Source organism: Myotis nattereri, assembly GCF_964212035.1.
Source record: "Myotis nattereri genome assembly, chromosome: 10".
NCBI lineage: Eukaryota > Metazoa > Chordata > Mammalia > Chiroptera > Vespertilionidae > Myotis > Myotis nattereri.
In genome coordinates this window covers 65,934,396-65,954,880 of record NC_138085.1, presented here as the reverse complement: position 1 = coordinate 65,954,880, position 20,485 = coordinate 65,934,396, and the positions used below count along the sequence as shown (strand labels likewise).

Sequence of the window (20,485 nt, the reverse complement as noted above, 5' to 3'; positions counted from 1 at the left end):
TTATGATATACTAGTAATTAAAACCATCTTATTAATTTTGTTGAGTGATAATGATATTGCAGTTTTGTTAACATTAAAAAGATCTTATCTCTTAGAGATAAAGATAATTTTAAGTATTTACAAGTGAGATGACATAATTCCTTAAATTTGCTTTTAAATACTCCAGCAAAAGAAATTTTTTAAAAAGATGAATGCATTATCTATATATATCATATATAAATATATCTTTCAAAATTTCCACGTGTGCTTTATAATTTGCAAATAAGGTCTCTGGATTTCGCCCCTCTCCTCCTCTAATTAAGAGGAAACATTTTATTCATTATAATTTTGAGGCTGAGAAAATATATACTCACAAATACAAACTTCCAAGAGATAACATAAATATTAAAATGAGAAAGTAAAAATAAGGCTGCCTTCTTTTGATTGCAGCCTTACTCATTATATCCAGATAATACTGGTTTTTTAAAAAGATTTCTCCCTTCCCAGAGCTATTTCAAACCTACAGAAAAGTTCAAAGAATATGACAAACATTTCTATACCCTCAACCTAGATTTATCAATAGGTCAACTGGTAACATTTGCTTTCTTTCTCTCTCATCATATACACATTGATTTTTGCTAAACATTTGAAGTGGGAGCGAAACCCACTTCACCCCTAGATACTCCTTCATGCATTGACTGAGAATAAGACATTTTCCTGCATGACCACAATATCATTATCACACCTAAGAAAATGAATACTGTCTGGCCGGCGTGGCTCAATGGTTGAGCATCGACCCATGAACCAGGAGGTCAAGGTTGGATTCCTGATCAGGGCACATGCCCAGGTTGCAGGCTCAATCCCCACTGTGGGGTGTGTAGGAGGCAGCTAATCAATGATTTTCTCTCATCACTGATGTTTCTATCTCTCTCACCCTCTCCCTTTCTCACTGAAATCAATAAAAATATTTTTAAAAGAAAATGCATAATTATTCTACGTCATCTAATATGCCAAGCCCCTTGCCCAGACTGCCCATTGGGTCTCCTCTCTCCTCATTCAAATCCCCAGCTGGAGTATTACTTGTAAGCCCTGTGCAGATTAACTATTTTCTATGCTTAGCTATTGCCTTACGGCAGAGTTATCATCTCTTTAAAGAGCAGTCGCCAACCATTCAGACCTCACGGACCACAGGTTGCCAACCGCTGCTTTAAAGTCGTTGTGAGAATAGATACAAAATGTATTTAAGGTAAATAATTGTAAACACTAGTGAACTCAACATTCAGTTTAAGAAAAAAAAGTTAGCAGTACCTTCGAAATCCACTTCCCCAGTTACATCACTACCATCCTTCCCCAGAGATAACCATTATCAGAATTTAATATTTCTCAACATTTCCTTCCCTTTGTTATTAATTACATTTGTTTGGATTCCTACACAAATGTATCATTTAGCATGTTCTGGAATTTCATATAAATGGAATCATTCCGTATACATTTTCTGTAACGTGCCTTGTGGCTTACATTGTTCCTGAGGGTGAATCATGTTATTACATTTAGCTGTCATTTGTCCATTTTCACTGCTCTGTAGTATTCCAATGTGAAGATAATACAATGTATGTATCTACTTTTCTCTTGATAGACAGACAGTAGTGTTGTTTTCTGTTCCTTTGACTTTTACAAACAAGATTTCTATGAACATTCTGTAGGCATGTATGTAGGAATGGAATTGATGGCTTTCTGGTATATAAACATTTATCTTTCCACTGAGCCAAACCGGTTAGGGCCACATTTATCTTTATTAGAGAATAAACTGTTTTCCAAAGTGATTGCATATAATTTATCTTTTTATGGTTACAATTTTTCTCCAACTGACTTGTTAGCTCTTTAAAATAGGGAACAAGCTTATTTCTTTTTGTCTAGAAACAAGCTTTTTAAAAATTTATTAATTCATTAATTGATATAACAATTGAGAGATTTTTTCCCCCCAGTCTTCATAATAAGGAGCTGAGCTAGAGGAAAGTCAAATGCAAAAATGTTTTTGAAGTGAAAAAGTTTAGCCCTGGCTGGTATGGCTCAGCTGGTTGGAGCACTGTCCCATACACCAAAAGGTGGCAGGTTCGATTCCCAGTCAGGGTACATACCCAGGATGAGGATTCAACCCCTGGTCAGGGCACATGCGGGAGGCAACTGATCAATATTTCTCTCTCTCAATAATGTCTCTCTCTCTCTCTCTCTCTCTCTCTCTCTCTCTCTCTCTCTCTCTCTGTCCTTTCTTTTAAAAATCATTTTTTTTAGAAAGATGGAGGTTTCTGCTGAGCAGCATTTGCCTTCTTCTTTTTAAAATATATTTTTATTGGTTTCAGAGAGGAAGAGAGAGGGAGAGAGAGAAACATCAATGATGAGAGAGAATCATTAATTGGCTGCCTCCTGCACACCCCCCACTGGGGATTGAGCCCACATCCTGGGCATGTGCCCTGACATAGAAACGAACTGTGACCTCCTGGTTCATAGGTCAACGCTCAACCTCTGAGCGACACTGGCCGGGCTCTAAAAATCATTTTTTTTAAAAAAGGTGTAAACCTTTCTGCAAATGTATTAAAAAAAAATTAAGGGAAAAATTTAAATAATAGGTAAATATCATCAATATTCCCTAGCAGATTTTAGACAATTACAGGAAAATCGAACATCAGAAGCAGACTACTTTTTTAGAAAGGCACTAACGCGTGTTTCGCATTTTTTTCTCTGGAACATTATTCCACTCCTTCAAAGTCTTCAGTATTTCCGGTGTTTTAGGTCGCATCTTGGGGTCAGTCGCAACTAATTTCTGTAGGAGAATTTTCTGTAATGATAGAAAGACTCATTATGAAAAAAAAAAAAACATTGAAAAAAATAAAATTCTGATTACTTTCAAGTGCTTACTTCTTTGTCATCAAATATATCCGAGACATGGCCCTTCCTTAGATCTTCGAAAATCTGAAAATAAGACATATGTATATATCTATTCATTAGGAAATTTCTCACTTGGTAGGAAAAACAAACTTAGGAAGCACTGAAGCCTGGAGATGCCCTAAATCTGAGACATTTCCAGACCTTTGGAAAGTCTCTTCAGCCAAGAAGAAGCATGACTCCCCACCCTGCCCTCCACGGCCTAATGTAATAGGCATCTCTGACATCACAACATGCTGCAGTGTTAAGAGCATCAGATGCCTTATCTCCCTTCATCCTCCTGGAGCACTGTGGGACAGCTAGTTGTTTCGTTACCGTTTTACAGAGGAGAAGGCTGTTGACTCCAGGTGTGTCCCTTTTCCTGAGCTATGGCCTAGGATGTCCAGTCGCCCGATGCATGTAGTGGCTCCCCAGTGGTTCTCAACCAAGTCCACATTCCTGCCTTAATTTACCCCAACATGTCTTTCCAAGCCCATCAACCACCACTTCCGTGTAACTTATCTGCCCCAATAAAAATATCAGACTCTGCCTAATAACCCCACACACACCCTGCACGTTCCTGTCTCCATGCTGGAATCACCTCCTTTCTATTCTGTACTATGAGAAGCCAAACCAATCCTTCAGAGCCCAGCTTCAATGCCTCCATAAATCTCAATCCCGACAGCTGGAACGATCCCCTTCTAGCTGCTTCCCAAAGACTCCATGCCTTCTCCCAGAACATGTACAGCCCTCTCTCGCAGTAGTTTCCCGAGAACAAGGCTGATTGCTTTTTATAATCCTCGTAGCACGTAGCACAGTGTCTTATGCCAAGCAGGCATTCAAAATGTTACTGATTTATTCAAATAGGAATAAAGAGCGATGGTTTAATAAGATGCACACACCTTTCAAAAAAACCCAAAGTTTTTGGTCTTTAACAAATAGGGTGTGTTGTTTGTTTGTTTGTTTGTTTCTTTATTTTAATTTTTCAATTACATATGACATTCAATATTCAGTCTCAACACAGCTTTTCCTTTCTATCTTTAGTTACAGAAGTTCTGGTACGCTAGTCCTCAGGGGTGGTTGTTCTGTAATTTAGTTGTAATTTTGATGTAGTGGTGGCAGGAGGTGAGCACAACGTCTACCTACTCCACCATCTTGACCAGAACTTCTAACAAGAAGTTTCTGATGCCCAAACATGAAGGGAAAAAAAGCCATATTTCATTTACAGCCAATGTTAATATGTTCAGGCCCATCATTACATGAGGCAATAAATTGTCTACAGCAGCACTTTGAAGAAGATGGCCAATAATTTTTTTTTTAATCCTCACCCTAGGATATTTTTTCCATTGCTTTTCAGAGATAGTGAAAAGGAGGGAGGGAGGGAAAGAGAGGCAGAGGAGAGAAAGACATTGATTGGTTGCCTCCTGCATGCGCCCTGACCAGGGCTCGGGATCAAACCTGCAACACAGGTTCATGCCCTGGACTGGGAATTGAACCCAGGACCCTCCGGTGCACAGGCTAATGCTCTAAACACTGAGGAACACCGGCCAGGGCGATGGCCAATAATTTTTGTTGCTAAATTCTTTCTGTGAGCCCAGCTGGTGTGGCTCAGTGGACTGAGTGCTGACCCATGCACCAAGAGGCCATCAGTTCGATTCCAGGTCAGGACACATGCCTGGGTGCCGAGCTTGATCCCTAGTAAGGGGGTGTGCAGGAGGCAGTCGATCGATGTTCCTTTCACATTGATGTTTCTATCTCTCCCTTTCTCTCTCTCTAAAATCAATAAAAACATACCAAATAAATAAATAATTTCTGTGAGATTATTTACCTTATATGTTTCCTGACGAGTGAGAGGTATATAAAGAAGCTCTGAAAGAATTAGCCCTAAGGCAAAGATGTCCACTTCATTTCCATATTCTACTGAAGCAAGCTAAAGAGATCAAAATATATTTACATTTGTTATTCACCTGATAGAAACATCTGTGCCTTCTGAAGCCAAAAAAATTTAATTTGACTAAAACATCCTATATAATAAAGAGCCAATATGCTAATTAGACTGGACTGTGGAACAACCTTCTGGGACAACCTTCCGGGATGACCTTCCAGAACTACCAGTGGGCAGGGGTCTGGGCCACAAGGCAGCCAGGGCTGCTGCAAGGGCTGAGCCCCTTGTATGAATTTCGTGCATCAGGCCTCTAGTATTATATAACAGTACTTTTTTGTTAGCAAGATCTGTGGAGTCTGACTGCCCAAGTTCAAATCTTTGTCACGAAGTAGCTGAATCACCTGTGTAAATTAACCATCCACATGGGAACAATCCCAACCACAAAATGGAATAACAATAGTTTCAACCTCAGAGTTTGATTGTGGGGTTAGATGAGATGGGCCAGCTGAAACAGTTAAAATAGTTCCTAGCAAGCAACTTGCATGCAAATATTCATAGAAGATTTATTCATAATATCTCATAACTGGAAGCAATCCAAATGTCCATCAACAGGAGAATGGATAAACAAATTATGGTATACAGGCATACCTTCTTTTATTGTATTTCACTTTATCACATTTTTAAAAACTAGATCAGAAATCCATTCAGAAACACTTTATTGTGATGTGGGATAGCAAATGATATTGTTTTCCCAAAAGGCTAATAAATTCAAATTTATTTGCAAAATACTGTCTTCTGATTTCTCTTCCCTATTATTGCCTAGCCAAGTAATAGAACATTACATGAACTTACTGAATAAAGCAGTGGCAGAATTTGAGAGAATTGACTCCAATTTTGAAAGTTGTTCTACTCTAAGTAAAATGCTATCAAACAGCATCACAGGCTACAGAGAAATAATGTGTGAAAGGAAAAGTTAATCAATGCGGCAAACTTCACTGTTGCCTTATTTTAAGAAATTGTCACAGCCACTTCAACCTTCAGCAAACACCACACTGATCAGTCAGCAGCCATGAACTTGAAGCAAGACCCTCCACTAGCAAAAATATTACAATTCACTGAGGGCTCAGATGATGGTTAGTGGTTTTAGCAACAAAATATTCTTTAATTAAGGTAATATGTTGTTGTTTAGACACAATGCTATTACACACTGGACAAGCCACAAGATAGTGTAAATAACTTTTATATGCACTGGGAAACCAAAAACTTCATGTGACTTGCTTTACTGCAATGCTCCCTTTATCGCAGTGATTGGAACCGAACCTGCAATATCTCTGGGGCATGCCTGTATTCATAATAGGGGATAGTATTGCTAGTACAGCAACAATTAGAGGTTCTCCAATAGACATCACTTTGGGTGAAATAACCAAATGCAAAAGAATACATACTGTATGATCCCATTCATATGAAGCTTAAGAGCAGGGAGAACTAATCAATGGTGATAAAAATCAGAGCACTGGCTGCCTCTGGACGGTGAGGAGGACTGACTGGAAAAGAGCATGAGGGAGTTTTCTTGGGTGAGGAAAATATCCTACTCCTTCATAAGCTTGTGGGCTTCACAGGTATATGCTTTTGTCAAAACTAAAGAAATGTATACTTAAGATCTGTGCATTTTGCCCTCCCCGGTTTGGCTCAATGGATAGAGCATAGGCCTGCGGACTGAGGGTGCCCGGTTTGATTCTGGTCAAGGGCATATGCCAGTACAGGGTGCGCAGGAGGCAGCCAGTCAATGATTCTGTCTCCTCATTGATGTTTCTATCTCTCTCCCCCTTTCCCTCTCTGTAATAAATAATAATAATGATAAAAATCTGTGCATTTTATGCTATGTAAATTATTCCTCAATAAAATCTTTTTTAAATTTAAAAATCACTGAGAAAACCAAAAGCACAATTATGAGTGATTAAAAAAATATATTCTGAGGGTGACATTGTAGGATGCAGGAAATCTATACATATAAAAGCCAAGCAACTGTAAGGACAGAATGACCAGAATGACCAGTTGCTATGATGCGCACTGAGGCAGCCAACCAGCCCGATCGGGGCCCCAATTATCCCCCAAGAACCTCTCACAGTGCCCCCCGCTGGCCCCATCCCGAATCAGCCCCCCATCTTCCTGCATGTCCCCCTCTCCCCCCCCCCCCAACAGCCCGGCCCCGATTGGCCCCAAATTCATGCACCGGGCCTCTAGTATTCAATAAACCGGAAGTTGAAAGGGAGCCATTCGCTTCTTAATTATCTTCTACTTTCATACTCCACAAAAAACTTAAATGACATTTTTATGTCATATGGAAAAATAATGAAACATTATTGCGTGAAAAAAAATCAAGTCACAAGAGAACACTGTAGTATTCCAGTAAAAGTGTAGGTATGTACATTTTCATGTAAAAAAAGTCTGTGTAAATATACATTTGTGTTTATATATTTTTATACCTTCCAGAAAATGATCTAAAAGGATAGACAACAAACTGAGAGCGTTGGCCTGCAGACCAAAGGGTTCCGGTTTGATTCCGGTCAAGGGCACGTACCTGGGTTACAGGCTCCTCCCCGGCCCAAACCCTGGTCGGGCTTGGGCATGAGGCAACCAATCAATTTGTTTCTCTCACATTAATATTTCTGTCTTTCCCTCCCTCTTCCACTCTCTCTAAAAATCAATGGGGGTAAAAAACCAATGGAAAAATAACCTCAGGTGAGGATTAAAAAATAATGATAATAAGTAGAATTAAAAAAAATAAAAGGATAGACAACAAACTGTTGTTAGCAAAGTAACGATAAAAAAAAAGGTTCAGGGGAATTTCCCATTTTTATTCTATACACTTCTGTACTGTTTTAATTTTATTGGTGGTGTCTATTATTTTTATAATTTCTTTAAAATGAAAGAAATAATTAAAAAAAATAGAGAAAGAAAGGAAAGGGATCAAACCTGTTCTGGGCTCATGTAGAATGGAGTTCCCCGGTCTTCCGTCCGCTGTTTATCATGGTTCTGGAAGGTTACAAGTCCAAAGTCTCCAATCTTTATTTGTTTTGTATCTACTAAAAATATGTTACTTGGCTACAGTAAAAGAAAACACAATATTTAATTCATAAGTACCACTCTGACAGACTGGCATCACATATCCAAATCATATTTAGCAACAGCTATTGTTTAGAAGTACTTACAGGGGTGGGCAAAAGTAGGGTTACAGTTGTTCACATGGAAAATAATACAATAATTAGTAAGTAATAGTACAAGAATAAACACTGTTTTGTGTACTAACAACTGTACACCTACTTGTGCCCGCCCGTGAGTAAGGCATTTAAACTTACACAGGTAGCCCAAAATGGAAAAATTAATATCACAGGTCTTTAAAATGCCAGCTGAGGAAGGTCAGCAAAGAAGGCTTGGGCAGAGCTGCCTCCAAATATCTGAAGAGCTGTTAAGTGGAAGATGGATTCACCGTATGGCCCCATGAATAAATCCAGGGCTAGAGGGTGGAAACGGCCAAAAGATTTGCTTTAGTGTAACCTAAATATGCTAATAGTGGGGTTCAAAGAATGCGAGTCCAAGAGTTCCCTATCCCAGGAAGTATTCAAGACATAACTGGACATCCACTTGGTGGAAATGTTGCAAATATGAGACCAGGATTCTATGGGGATCGAAGTAGGTGCCCTTATGATCTCTTCCAATGTTGAGATCCTCAGACTGGGTCTCTACCCAGTAATGCTGCAGGATATCTTGTGCACAACTTCTCATGGGGGCTTGTTGGATGTCAATTTCTCTAGGTCTCTGGCACCTTCTTCAAAAACATTCCCCCTTGCTCTAGCTGGTTTGGCTCAATGGATAGAGCGTTGGCCTGAGGACTGAGGGGTCCCAGGTTCAATTCCGGTCAAGGGCATGTACCTTGGTTGCGGGGATACCCCAGTAGGGGGTGTGCAAGAGGCAGCTGATCAATGTTTCTCACTCATCCATGTTTCTAACTCTCTATCCCTCTCCCTTCCTCTCTGTAAAAAATCAAAAAAATATATTTTTAAAAACAAACAAACAAACAAAAAAACACATTCCCCCTCTATCCCTGAAGGCATACCAAGTTAACTGGAAGCTGATAACGAGCACTGAAGTATTTTTCCCATGTGACTCTGAGCAGATAGGGGAGGGGTGTTCATCCTATTCCACAAATTTATAGAAGGTATTGACCAAATTTCTAAAGATCATGAAAAGAAATGGTTATTGAGGAGGAAATTAATATTTTGCTATTGTTGAAAAAGCCAGACTTTCAATACAATGATGGCTGTATATTCACACACAGACCTCATAACCTAACATGTATCAGAGGGCCGTGTAAAGGCACTGAGAGGGAAGAGACATGAGCCCAGGGCAGGTGAAAGAGGAGCTTCTAAGAAGCCTGCCAGAAAAGGTCCACACAGAAATTAGCAGTTGGATTGGGACAAGCAACAGTGAGACTGGAACCTAGCACCAAGAATACAGATGGAAAGCTGTGCATGTGTGTGCGATGGGTGTGGAGAAAAAAATGTGCCAATGCTAATTCAAGTTCCAGTGCACGAATATGTTGGGTCGGCAAGCGCAGCTGCTAGTCCCACACAAGGCTCTCTATCACCTGACTCTGAGAAACAGCAGGTTACGTTTATGGTGCTATATAAGCTGGCTAGGACTTTGTAGAAAAACTATCAGATTGCTTATTTACTGTTCATTAAAAAGAAAAACAATAATGCACCATTGGTTTAATCAGTTATAGTAACTTAGCAAAATCTTGCGCTGTAGAACATAAAAAAAGAGTGCCAATTCTATACAGGAGGTACAGGAATCAGGTCTGATGCTCAGAGGATGACCAAAGAGCCGGGGCCTAAGGGGACTGAACCTCCAAGATCCATAAGCCCTCATTCCAGAAACATCTATGTCCCTCCCTCAGTGCCTTTGATCTAGTTCTTAGGATTCCAACAGAAAGTGGTGAAACACTGGCAGGCTTCACCTAAGAGGAGCTTTACTGGATAAAGTCCGCTCGGGAAAAGCCACCTGCAGCTGGTATTTTGCTAGACGTCACTAAAAAACTTGTATGCCTTCGTTTGCACATTTCTGATGTGAGACAGCAGACAGTGTAGCAGTGAAGCTAGAACAGTTGGAAACGATGAAAGAAGGCTCAGAAGTATTAAAGCCTGACCTTCGAGCCACTGCAGTGATAGAGCAAACAGTCTGCAAACAGACACAAGACTAGATCAGTCCACAACCTGGGGCAGGGGCAGTGCGGGATACAGACAGGTGCAGGAGAAGGCAGACTCCAGTCTGCACCCGTCAGAACTGCACTAATCCACCCTCAGGAGGGTATGGGAGTTAATACCCATACTTCCGTATTTTCTTAAAAATTACTGCACAAATAGATCACTGTGCTTGGCTTCTCATGTAACACTATGAATTATTTATTCCAAAGTGAAGGTATAGCTATTCTAAATGTATCTTTTTGAACATAGTCCTTATTACGTTCCAACTTCAAAGCACACCTTCAGATATTGTTAAAGAGAGATATTGGAACCAGGTGGACTCCAACATGAAGGCATCAGAATTCAGCCACTGGGAAGACCAAGGATGCATATCATTTAAGGGCCCAACAAACTGCTATCTACATAAGTGCTTATTTCACTCAAGGAAACGCTTGCTTCCTTCCTCATTCCTGGGCGTTGCAGATGGGTGGGCTAGCAGACAGCACCATGCATATAGACGAGGTGCTTCTGCCTGATGCGGAGTGATCTGGAAAGGCTTCCCAAAGGAGCTGGGGTAGAGGGGACAGGCAGAAGAGAGTCCCATGCAAGAAGGTGAGCAAAGAGACAACGACAGGATTCCGCATGACTTGTCTGGGATGAGAGTGGGTACATCACAGGGCAGAGTATGGAGGAGAGACTGAAAAGCTGTTCTGTCTCTCTTCGCTCATTGTGATGAGATGCAAAAATGGGAAAACTGCTCTTCTAGACCACGTAGGATGCTAGAAAGACAGAAGAAATGAAAATACAAAGGTTTGCTACAGGTTCCAAGGTTTGGATTACTGCAATTTTCCAATCATGGGGCAGCGGCGTCCAAATGCCAAGGAAATTCTAGACTCTCAACCTAGCAGCTGTGACTGCCTTCAGAGTAAAGGCTGAGAGAGAGGAGAACCCAATTCCCAAAGCCACAGTCATCAGAGTGCTTCTGCCTCTCAGACAAGCCCGAGTAGCAGGAGGCGCAGAGACAGAGCAGCCAGCGGGCTGTGCCAGCCACAATCATTATGTGCACGGGACGTTCAGCACGTTAAAGCTACGAGTGTTTGAAACTGGAGTGACTAACAGCCAGACAGCACCAGAAGGGCTCAGGTTCGTGACAAGCTCACTCGCCCTGGAGATCTTATGAGTGGATCTGGGGAATGAAATATTCTAGATCTATTCGCACTTTAGAGGATCAAAGATAATTCTGCATGGCTGTCAACCAATTCTAAAATTTGAAGAGATGGGTTTTTCAATTATTAAATTACATTGATCAATTTTCCACTTACCTTAAGGTCTCTATGAATTAACCCTTCTGAATGTATATAATCCACTCCAGTTACTATTTGCTTAAATAATCCCAAAGACAAAGCTTTGTTTGGAATTTTCCCTCTTCTGTTCTCAATCCAGTCTTCCAATGTCCCTTGATCACAGAATTCCATTTGGATGAAAAGGCACTTCGTCAATGATCTGTATATAAAATTCAAAGAGAAGTAACAATAAAAATAACTATAGAAAATACATTTCTTTCTCAAAATTATACCTTCTTTTCTTTTTTATCCTCACTCGAGGATGTATCCTTATTGATATCAGAGAGAGAAGAAGGGAGAGAGAGAAACATTGACCACATGCACCAATGATTGAACCCACAACCTGGGTATGTGCCCTGACTTGAAATCGAACCAGCAATCTTTCGGTGTATGGGATGACACTCCAGCTAACTGAGCACAAAACATGTCTCAAAACAGAAATCTAAATAAATAAATTTGAATCACAATATAATAAACCATTTTTTATTTAAGCCTAAGTTCCCAGATGTCCAGAGCGTTATTTGTTTAACTAATTTATAAAGTATAAGCCTGTCCATCCTTTAATGCTGAAGGTCCTTGATCACCTTTCTAAAAAATAGGAAAGGGAACATTAATACACTGGAATTGCAGAAAACCAAATCTCATTATTATATAAAGTAATTTGTAAATATTGTAATTCACCATCAATATAATGAGCATCATTATGTGAATAGGCACCTAGAGATGAGGAAATGAGTTAGGCACTATCCTTGCTGTCATGGGATGACAGTTGAATAGGAGAGAGGTAAAGGAAAAACAAACCTAAAACAATAGCACAAGGATAAGTACTATTGAAAAGAAGTGCCAACAAACTGCTATGAGATATAACGGGGAGGACTGGTTTTGCTGACCATGTTTTCCTTTTCAGCAATACGTGGGCCTCAATATTAACTTATATTCTTTGAACATACATTGGCTAGAAGACAGAAAGAGGTAGACAAGAATTTGCTAAAAGCTGAAGTCCCAAGTGCTGCCAGGCAAGAACTCCTGAAACTGATGATAAAGTTCTCAGTACATTGACTGGGCTGGTGGCAGGAGATGATGAATGAACAAGCCCACAATGTCCTCGGGATTGCAGCGAGAGGACCATCCACAAATAACACTGGTTGACTTCCAAAGAGGGATGCCAACCCTAGCTGGCTTGGCTCAGTGGATAGAGCGTTCGCCTGCAGACTGAGGAGTCCCAGGGTCGATTCCAGGCAAGGGCACATGCCTGGGTTGCGGGCTAGATCCCCAGTGAGAGGTGGGCAGGGGGTTAGATCCCCAGTGGGGGGTGTGCAGGAGGCAGCCAATCAGTGATTCTCATCATTGATGTTTCTATCTCATTCTCCCTTCCTCTTTAAAATCAATAAAGAAATAAATATATTTTAAAAAGAAAAAAAAAAAGAGGGATGCCAGCTCTTTTGAATCCTCCAGCCCTTTGGCACTGGTTTACTTGAGACAAAACATGAGTATGCAAGGTGAGGTGCCCCTATCACCTTAAGCTCAGGGTCTTAAAATTATTTTCACTGCTCTCCACCCCAGTATGAGTGATGTTGTGGCATTTGAGAGAGACTCCTTGATTGCATCTGGGGGGCCTGAGAGAGGGAAAGACAAGTGCTGGCAGCTGAGGAGGGACACTCCAGTTGCAGCATCTACATGTTCAACCCTCCTTCTCAAGACTGTCTCTCCAGCCTCAACAAGTCGGGACATGTGCACAACTCTATCTATGAAACAACAAAGTCAGGAAAGCTAAACCTGAGATTCTGAAAGCAGCTGAGGAGAGAAAAAATGGTTTGAAAACAAGTTTAGAGCAAGGAGAGGAGGAAGGGAAAGATTATTCTTTGACTCCTTACCTGCAGAATGGAGATATAACAGTGTCTCAAATAGTGTCTGCTTATCCTTTCTCACCCTTGTTGTGATTATTAAATGTATTAATGGCCCACATATAGCCAATGACAGTTTCCTCCATCTTATTACGTCTATGAGAATTTCTTTGTTAGTTACCTTTCGTTGTAATCATCTCCATCCCAACAATTATAGTAGCGGACAATATTTGGATGACTAAGTGTTGCCAAAACTTTTACTTCACGCTTTACCTTCCTAGTTAAAAGAAAGAAGGAATAGAAGGGGTCAGTATACATCCCTGATAACAATAAGAAAACACCTCCTTTATCTGAACAGTTGCCATGGTTCCCACACCCAGAGTTTTAGAATGAAGGCCAGGAGCCCCGAAAAGGAAAAAGTGAACATAGAGAAAAAACATAGCTGTTTTCACTCTCAACACAGAAGAAAAAGTGGTGACAAATCATTCCAAACATCAGACAACTTAAAAGTCATTGGCAGTACAGTACGACCTCGGGTTACGTTGGAGATCCGATCCTATGGTGCCACATAAGGCGATTTTCTCCGTAAGTCGGAACCCACCTACATAAGCACCTACGTCAGTGGTCCGCAAACTGCGGCTTGGCGAGCCACATGCGGCTCTTTGGCCCCTTCAGTGTGGCTCTTCCACAAAATACTGGCTCTTCCACAAAATACCGACTTCTGCACATGGGCCACGAAGTTTCAATCGCATTGTACGTGTGCACCTGCATGTGGTATTTTGTGGAAGAGCCACACTGAAGGGGCCAAAGAGCCGCATGTGGCTTGCGAGCCGCAGTTTGCCCACCACAGACCTATGTCAGTCACATGGAGCACATACACAGCAGTGATGAGGTGAAACAGTAAAAAAAATTTAAAAGAAAGATAACAACTCCTGACCTTTACTTGTGGTAAATAAATAACAAAAAAACATAAAGCACATATGTACATACATCAAAATGATGAAACTATTTTTTTTAATAAATAAATGGGAGATGGCGACATAACCACGAAATGACTTACGTCGAGTCCGACGTAACCCGAGGACGGTCTGTAGTCTTTGAAATGCCAATGATATAATTATGGTAGCTAATTCACACATTATGTCTTATTCAGACTTGTGCTAAAGTCACTCTGAGTTTCAAAAGCAAACCCCATTTGGGCAGCACGGGTAGATAACCCAGGCAGTGAGAAGGGCCTAATTCGGAATTTCCAGTGTGTGGCAAAGAAACACAAAGGAGAGGATCCAGACAGCGAAATGGAAACTTTGCTGTGCATGTGGGAGCTTTACAGGGATGTGTAGTCACAAGTGGAGACAATTCTGTGCTCAATGGAATAAACGAATCTGATCTCAAGTATGAGAAAGGATAAGCAGACATTGTGTAATTTCAGTCTTTATTTTGAAAAATAACTTATATGACATACAATTTGTAAAAATAAAGAGAAGTTACTCATTACTGACAATCCTAACACAATCAGTTATTACTTGGAGTTATTTCTTATCATTTGTCTTTATATTTTTATATATTTGTAATTATAGTGTACTAGAGGCCCGATGCATGACACTGGTGCAAGAGTACGCCTTTGCAGCCGCAGCAGCTGCCTCAATCCCACGGCTGCAGCCCACTTCATCCAGATGGTTTGTCCGGAAAGACGCCCGGAAGGATGTCTGGTCTAATTAGCATATTACACTTCTATTATCTACACTAATAAAAGAGAAACATGGTAATTGGCGTACGACCGCTACCCTTTTCATTGGCTAATCAGCGAGATATGCAAATTAACTGTCAGCCAAGATGGCGGCCGGCAGCCAGGCAGCTTGACAGTAACATGAGGCTTGCTTGCCTCAGTGACGGAGGAAACCAACGTTCCCCGCCTGCGCCTGCAGGCCTCTGAGCCTGCAGTTTCAAACATTTTAGCAAATATAGAAGCTAAAAAAAACCCCAGAAACCAGCTTTCAGCGAGCTGGGATATCAGAGCTGGAGTCAGAGCTGGAGTTATACATTGTTTCCATTACCTACTTTCAGCAGCAGAGGCCTAAGAGCTGGAGCCTCAGAGCTAAAGCTGGCCCAGAATTAAAAAAAGAAAAAGAAAAAAAGGAGCGGTTGGGAGCTTCCGTCACCCGCCAGCCTGAAGACAGCCCTCAGCCCCTCACCCAGACTGGCCAGGCACCCCAGTGGGGACCCCCACTCTGATCCAGGACACCATTCAGGGCAAACCAGCCGGCCCCACCCATGCACCAGGCCTCTATCCTATATAGTAAAAGGGTAATATGCCTCCCAGCACCGGGATCAGCGTGACAGGGGGCAGCGCCCAAACCCCCTGATCGCCCTGCGGCTCTGTGTGTGACAGGGGGTGGGGGCCACAACCTCCCTATCGGCCCTGCTCTGTTCGTGACAGGGGAAGGTGCCCCAACCTCCTGATCAGCCCTGCTCTGTGCCTGATACGGGGGAGCTCCCCAACCTCTGATCGCCCTGCGGCTCTGTGTGTGACAGGGTGCGGCGCCCCAACCCCCTGATCGGCCCTGCTCTGTGTGTGACAGGGTGCAGCTACCCAACCCCCCCCCCCCCCAACGGGCCCTGCTCTGTGTGTGACAGGGTAGAGCCATAACCTCCCCATCGGCCCTGCCCTGAGTGTGAGAGTGGTGGCGTCCCAACCCCCTAATCCACCCTGCTCTGTGTGTGACAGGGGGCGGTGCCCCAACTCCCCTATCGGCCCTACTCTCTGAGTGACAGGGGGGAGCTCCTCAACCCCCTGATGGGCCCTGCTCTGTGTGTGACAGGGGGCAGCGCCCCAACCCCCGGATTGGCCCTGCTCTGTGCGTGACAGGGGGTGGCGCCGCAACCTCCCCATCGACCTTGCCTTGAGTGTGACAGGGGGCGGTGCCCCAACCCCCCAATCGGCCCTACCCTGAGCATGACTGGGGGTAGCATCGCAACCTCCCGATCCGCCCTGCTCTGTGCATGACAGGGGGTGGCGCCCCAATTCCCCTATCGGTCCTGCTCTAAGCCCGATCAGGGGCTGCACCTAGGGATTGGGCCTGCCCTCTGCCACCCAGAAGCAGGCCTAAGCCAGCAGGTCGTTATCTCCCGAGGGGTCCCAGACTGCGAGAGGGCACAGGCCAGGCTGAGGGACCCTCCCTTCTCCCTGAGTGCACAAATTTTTGTGCACGGGGCCTCTAGTCCTATATAATAAAGATGTAATATGCAAATGGTCATTATGCCATGAAGCGTTAATGACCGAATGCGTAACGACCAGATCACGGATCAGCAGGAGGTTGGGGTAGCAAGCTACAAGTGGGCTGTGGAAAGCTACAGGAGGGGGCAGGACAGCAAGCTATGAGGGAGGGCAGGTGGGAGGGGTGATGGGGGAGCTACAGGAGGGCGGGGCAGTGGGAGAGAGCTACTGGAGGGCAGCAGCGAGGTACTGGCGAGCTACTGGCACATGGATTCGTGCACAGGGCTACTATAGATAATATTTATTCTCATGTTATCTTTACAATTTTCCTTATTGTTTTACAGTCTGCATAACTAGCATGTATAAACTTTTTAATTTTTAGTTTTAGTTAATCCTCACCTGAAGATATTTTTCTATTGATTTTTAGAGGGAGAGGAAGGAATGGTGAGAGACAAAGAGAGAAACATTGATGTAAGAGAGACACATCAAGTGGTTGCCTCCCACACGGCCCCAACCAGGACATAGGATTGAGCCTGCAACCAAGGTATAGGCCCTTGACCAGAATTAAACCCAGGACCCTTCTGTCTGAGGGCTGATACTCCATCCACTGAGCCAAACCAGCTCGGGCAAATAAACTTTTTAATGTAATATTTCAAAAGTATATTTAAAAAACAAAACAAAAACAGCAAAATAGTATAATGAACCCTTACCTAGCCATCACCCAGATGAAACAGTTAATTTCATATGTACTCTTACCCACTTCCTCATCTTCCCCTTTATTATTCTGAAGCTACTTTCAGTATCGTATGATTTCATGTGTAAATATTTTCAGCATATAACCCTCATTTTTAATGACTGTAAAATAGCCACTGATCAGGGAAGAGAAAACAAAACATCCTTAACCATTCCTTTATTGTTAGATATTTTGTTTTTTCTAATTCTTCACTATTATAAACAACACTGTATTTACATCTTCTTACATGGTTATTTTTCCCTTAATTTGGGCAATATCCTTAGAATAGGTTCTCAGACAGAAAATCCGTAAGTCAAAGTGTATAAACATTATTATGGCTCTGGATTATTATTTCCAAGTATATTTTAACTGTGTTCTACCAATTTATGAAGCCACTACTAATGTCCCCTAATATTGCACTATGATCTTCGTTAAGTATTTCCACTAAAAAATTGCTACTGAATGGAAGGAACAACAATATTTCATTCTTGTTAAGCAAAACAGTGAATAAGGAAAAAGCTTGTTTTGATGCCAAGAAGGCATAAAGGTGTTTCCAAAGCCAAGGTGTTTCCACCTATTGTCCTTGGACAGGAAGTAGGTGTGATTGGGATGAAGGACATCTAGGACTCTTTTCCTGCTTCTCCTTTGCTCAGCCCACTCTCCATATCTCTTTTCCACCTTTTCCGCCCTTCTCTAGTCTTTGAAGGATCGGTCTGGCCAACTTAGACGGAGTAACAACTGTCAGAAAACAAATCGGAGATGAAACTAGAACATCTCAAAGGTCACCTTGAGCTAAATGACTCTATAACTTGCTTTTTCATCAAGACAGCCTTAAAACAATTGTGGCAGGCAGTTAGACAGACCTGAGCAGAGCAAAGACTATGGGCCAGGTACAGGAGTTTCATTAGAGGGAGAAGCCTTGGGTGCCTAGAAAAGGGCAATGGTAGGGTGACACCTTGCCCCCAGGGCGACCTTTCCTCCTCCTAGCATATTGCTGGTCATGCAGTTTGGAACCCCTAACCTTTCCTCCCTAGAGATAACATCTAGGCCTCAGTTGTATTTCAGCTCCAGGACCAGAAAAGCAGCAGAACCAAATAAGTGATCTCATGGCTGACCTCAGGACCAGCTGCATTGGCACTGACCAATCAATCAGTGGAGACCTTGACCTTGAAAGGACACACCTGGAAAGCTGCTGCATATTCTATTAAGATCTTCCCTGGGACCTTCCCTAAACCCTCCACCCTTAAAACCCTTAGGACTGAGGACTCAGTGAGCTCTCCCTCCCAAGAGCAGGCCTGCATCTGCCCCTCTCCCTCCCCATCCCCATCCCCCCAGAGTGTTACCATTACCTTCCTAATTCCCAAACTTCAAGGACCCTTCCTTTGCCTCTATCATTTGTTTCCTACTTCTTCCACCTCTGTGATTTTCTCTCATAGATGGAGTCTTGGCTTTTTTAGCCAGAACTCAAGTACCGAGGTTACTGAACCCAGGTCTGATCTGACACCTCATGCTCTGAGTAAACCAAGCTCCTGATGATAGAATAACATTTTAAAAATATATATATATTTTTATTGATTTCAGAGAGGAAAGGAGAGGGAAAGAGAGATAGAAACATCAATGACTGGGTGCCTCTTGCACACCCCCTTCTGGGGATCTAGCCCGCAACCTGGGCATGTGCCCTGATTGGAAATCAAACCGTGACCTCCTGGTTCATAGGTGGACTAGCAACTGAGCCATGCCAGCTGGGCTAGAGTAACATTTTTAAGGAGGACTGGGAAAAAGTAAATAATATACTCATGAAGAAGACAGATACATAAGAAAGAATAGTACAATTCAACATATCTTATTTAAAAAAATGAAACAAAACATTTACTACTTACTCGTTATTGTATTTAACACGTTTAATAACATAAGTCGTCCCATCAATTCTGTGTTTTGCTTTGAAAACACTGCCATATGCACCGGAGCCAATTGGTGCTATTTCTTCAAAATCCTTGATAAACCTTAAAAGATACACGCCACTGTTACTCTAAGATCCAACGCTAGCTGCCCCCCACCCCTTCCACTTTCCCTTAAGGTCACTGATGAAATGGACTATATAACAAACTTGCCTCCCCACTTCTGAATAAGAAGGGCCCACTCCACACACTAAGGATCGTTCCTCCCCGACCTCCTCTCAACACAACAGATCATCCCTGGGAGACACAGGCAACTCCCGGCTGTACAACTGCCATGAGAAAGCATCTTCTCACAAGCATAAAATTTTACAAAACAGCACCATATTGTGTTCCACAGCTACCATCAAGCTATTACAAGAGAAATGAGCAGGTGCTCACGGCCAGCCTGGCTCGTAGACCTCTAATTCCATCACAAAGACCTGCCAATTCTACTTCTAAAACATATCACTGGCCCACTTTTCCTGACATCTTCACCCCAAAGCTTCCACCGGGCTCCTGCACGACCTTGCTTGCCGGACTCTCCACTTTCCTCCTCCCCTCAATCATAATCCACACAGCAACCAGGATGATCATGTCTCTCTATTGCCTAACAGCCAATAGCCTAGCTTTGCATTCAGCAAAACATGGAAAGTCATTAAATGGCCTCCATGGGGCCTTGTGATGGGGCCTCTGCCTCCCTCTCCAGCTTGTCCCCTGGCACAGTGCCCATTTTCACTGCATTCCAAGCACACAACCTACTCTCTGCTCCTTGAACCCTCACATTACCTATCCCATCTTCATTTTCCCACCTCCCTGTGCCGCCTCATCTTTCAGGCCTCTGACCATAGTTTGTAATTACAGACTTTTTCAGGTAATTTTCAACCCCACAAAACTCTATGAGGGCAAGAGCTGTTCTATTTGTTCCTACTATAGACCCAATGTCAATGCCCAGCACAGTGCCAGCTATATATTAGGCAGTTATTTGATAGATGTGGATTCTTTATTGGTTTTTTGTTTGTTTTAGTACTGAATTTACTATTTAAATTTTTTTAAATCCTCACCGGAGGGTATTTTTCCATTGATTTTTAGAGAGAGTGGAAGACAGAGGGAAAGACAGAGAGAAATATTGATGTGGGAGAAACACATTGACTGGCTGCCTCCGGCACACCCCCTGACTAGGTCCGGGGCTGGGGAGGAGCCTGCAACTGAGGTATGTGCCCTTGACCAGAATCAAACCAGGGACTCTTCGGTCTGCAGGCTGATGCTCTATCCACTGAGCCAAACCAGCTAGGGCTCTTTATTGTTATTTTTAAACTTATTTTCAATGTTCTTTTGTTGCAAATAGGTCTCTTTTATTTAAACCCAAACAGATGATCTACTTA

General features: G+C 42.5%; 1 protein-coding gene across 1 annotated transcript in view; it reads right to left on the bottom strand.

The window, feature by feature from the left end:
* The window catches only part of LOC308525912 (interferon-induced, double-stranded RNA-activated protein kinase-like), a gene marked incomplete at its 5' end in the record, with an annotated part of 96,589 nt that overhangs the window by 64,711 nt on the left and 11,393 nt on the right, over positions 1-20,485 (bottom strand). Inside the window, 7 exons of the mRNA XM_081100787.1 lie at positions 2,694-2,815; positions 2,896-2,949; positions 4,730-4,831; positions 7,763-7,891; positions 11,355-11,535; positions 13,401-13,496; positions 19,047-19,169. Of these exons, the coding sequence (XP_080956913.1) occupies positions 2,694-2,815; positions 2,896-2,949; positions 4,730-4,831; positions 7,763-7,891; positions 11,355-11,535; positions 13,401-13,496; positions 19,047-19,169 (807 nt within the window). The remainder of the gene's footprint in view (positions 1-2,693; positions 2,816-2,895; positions 2,950-4,729; positions 4,832-7,762; positions 7,892-11,354; positions 11,536-13,400; positions 13,497-19,046; positions 19,170-20,485) is intronic.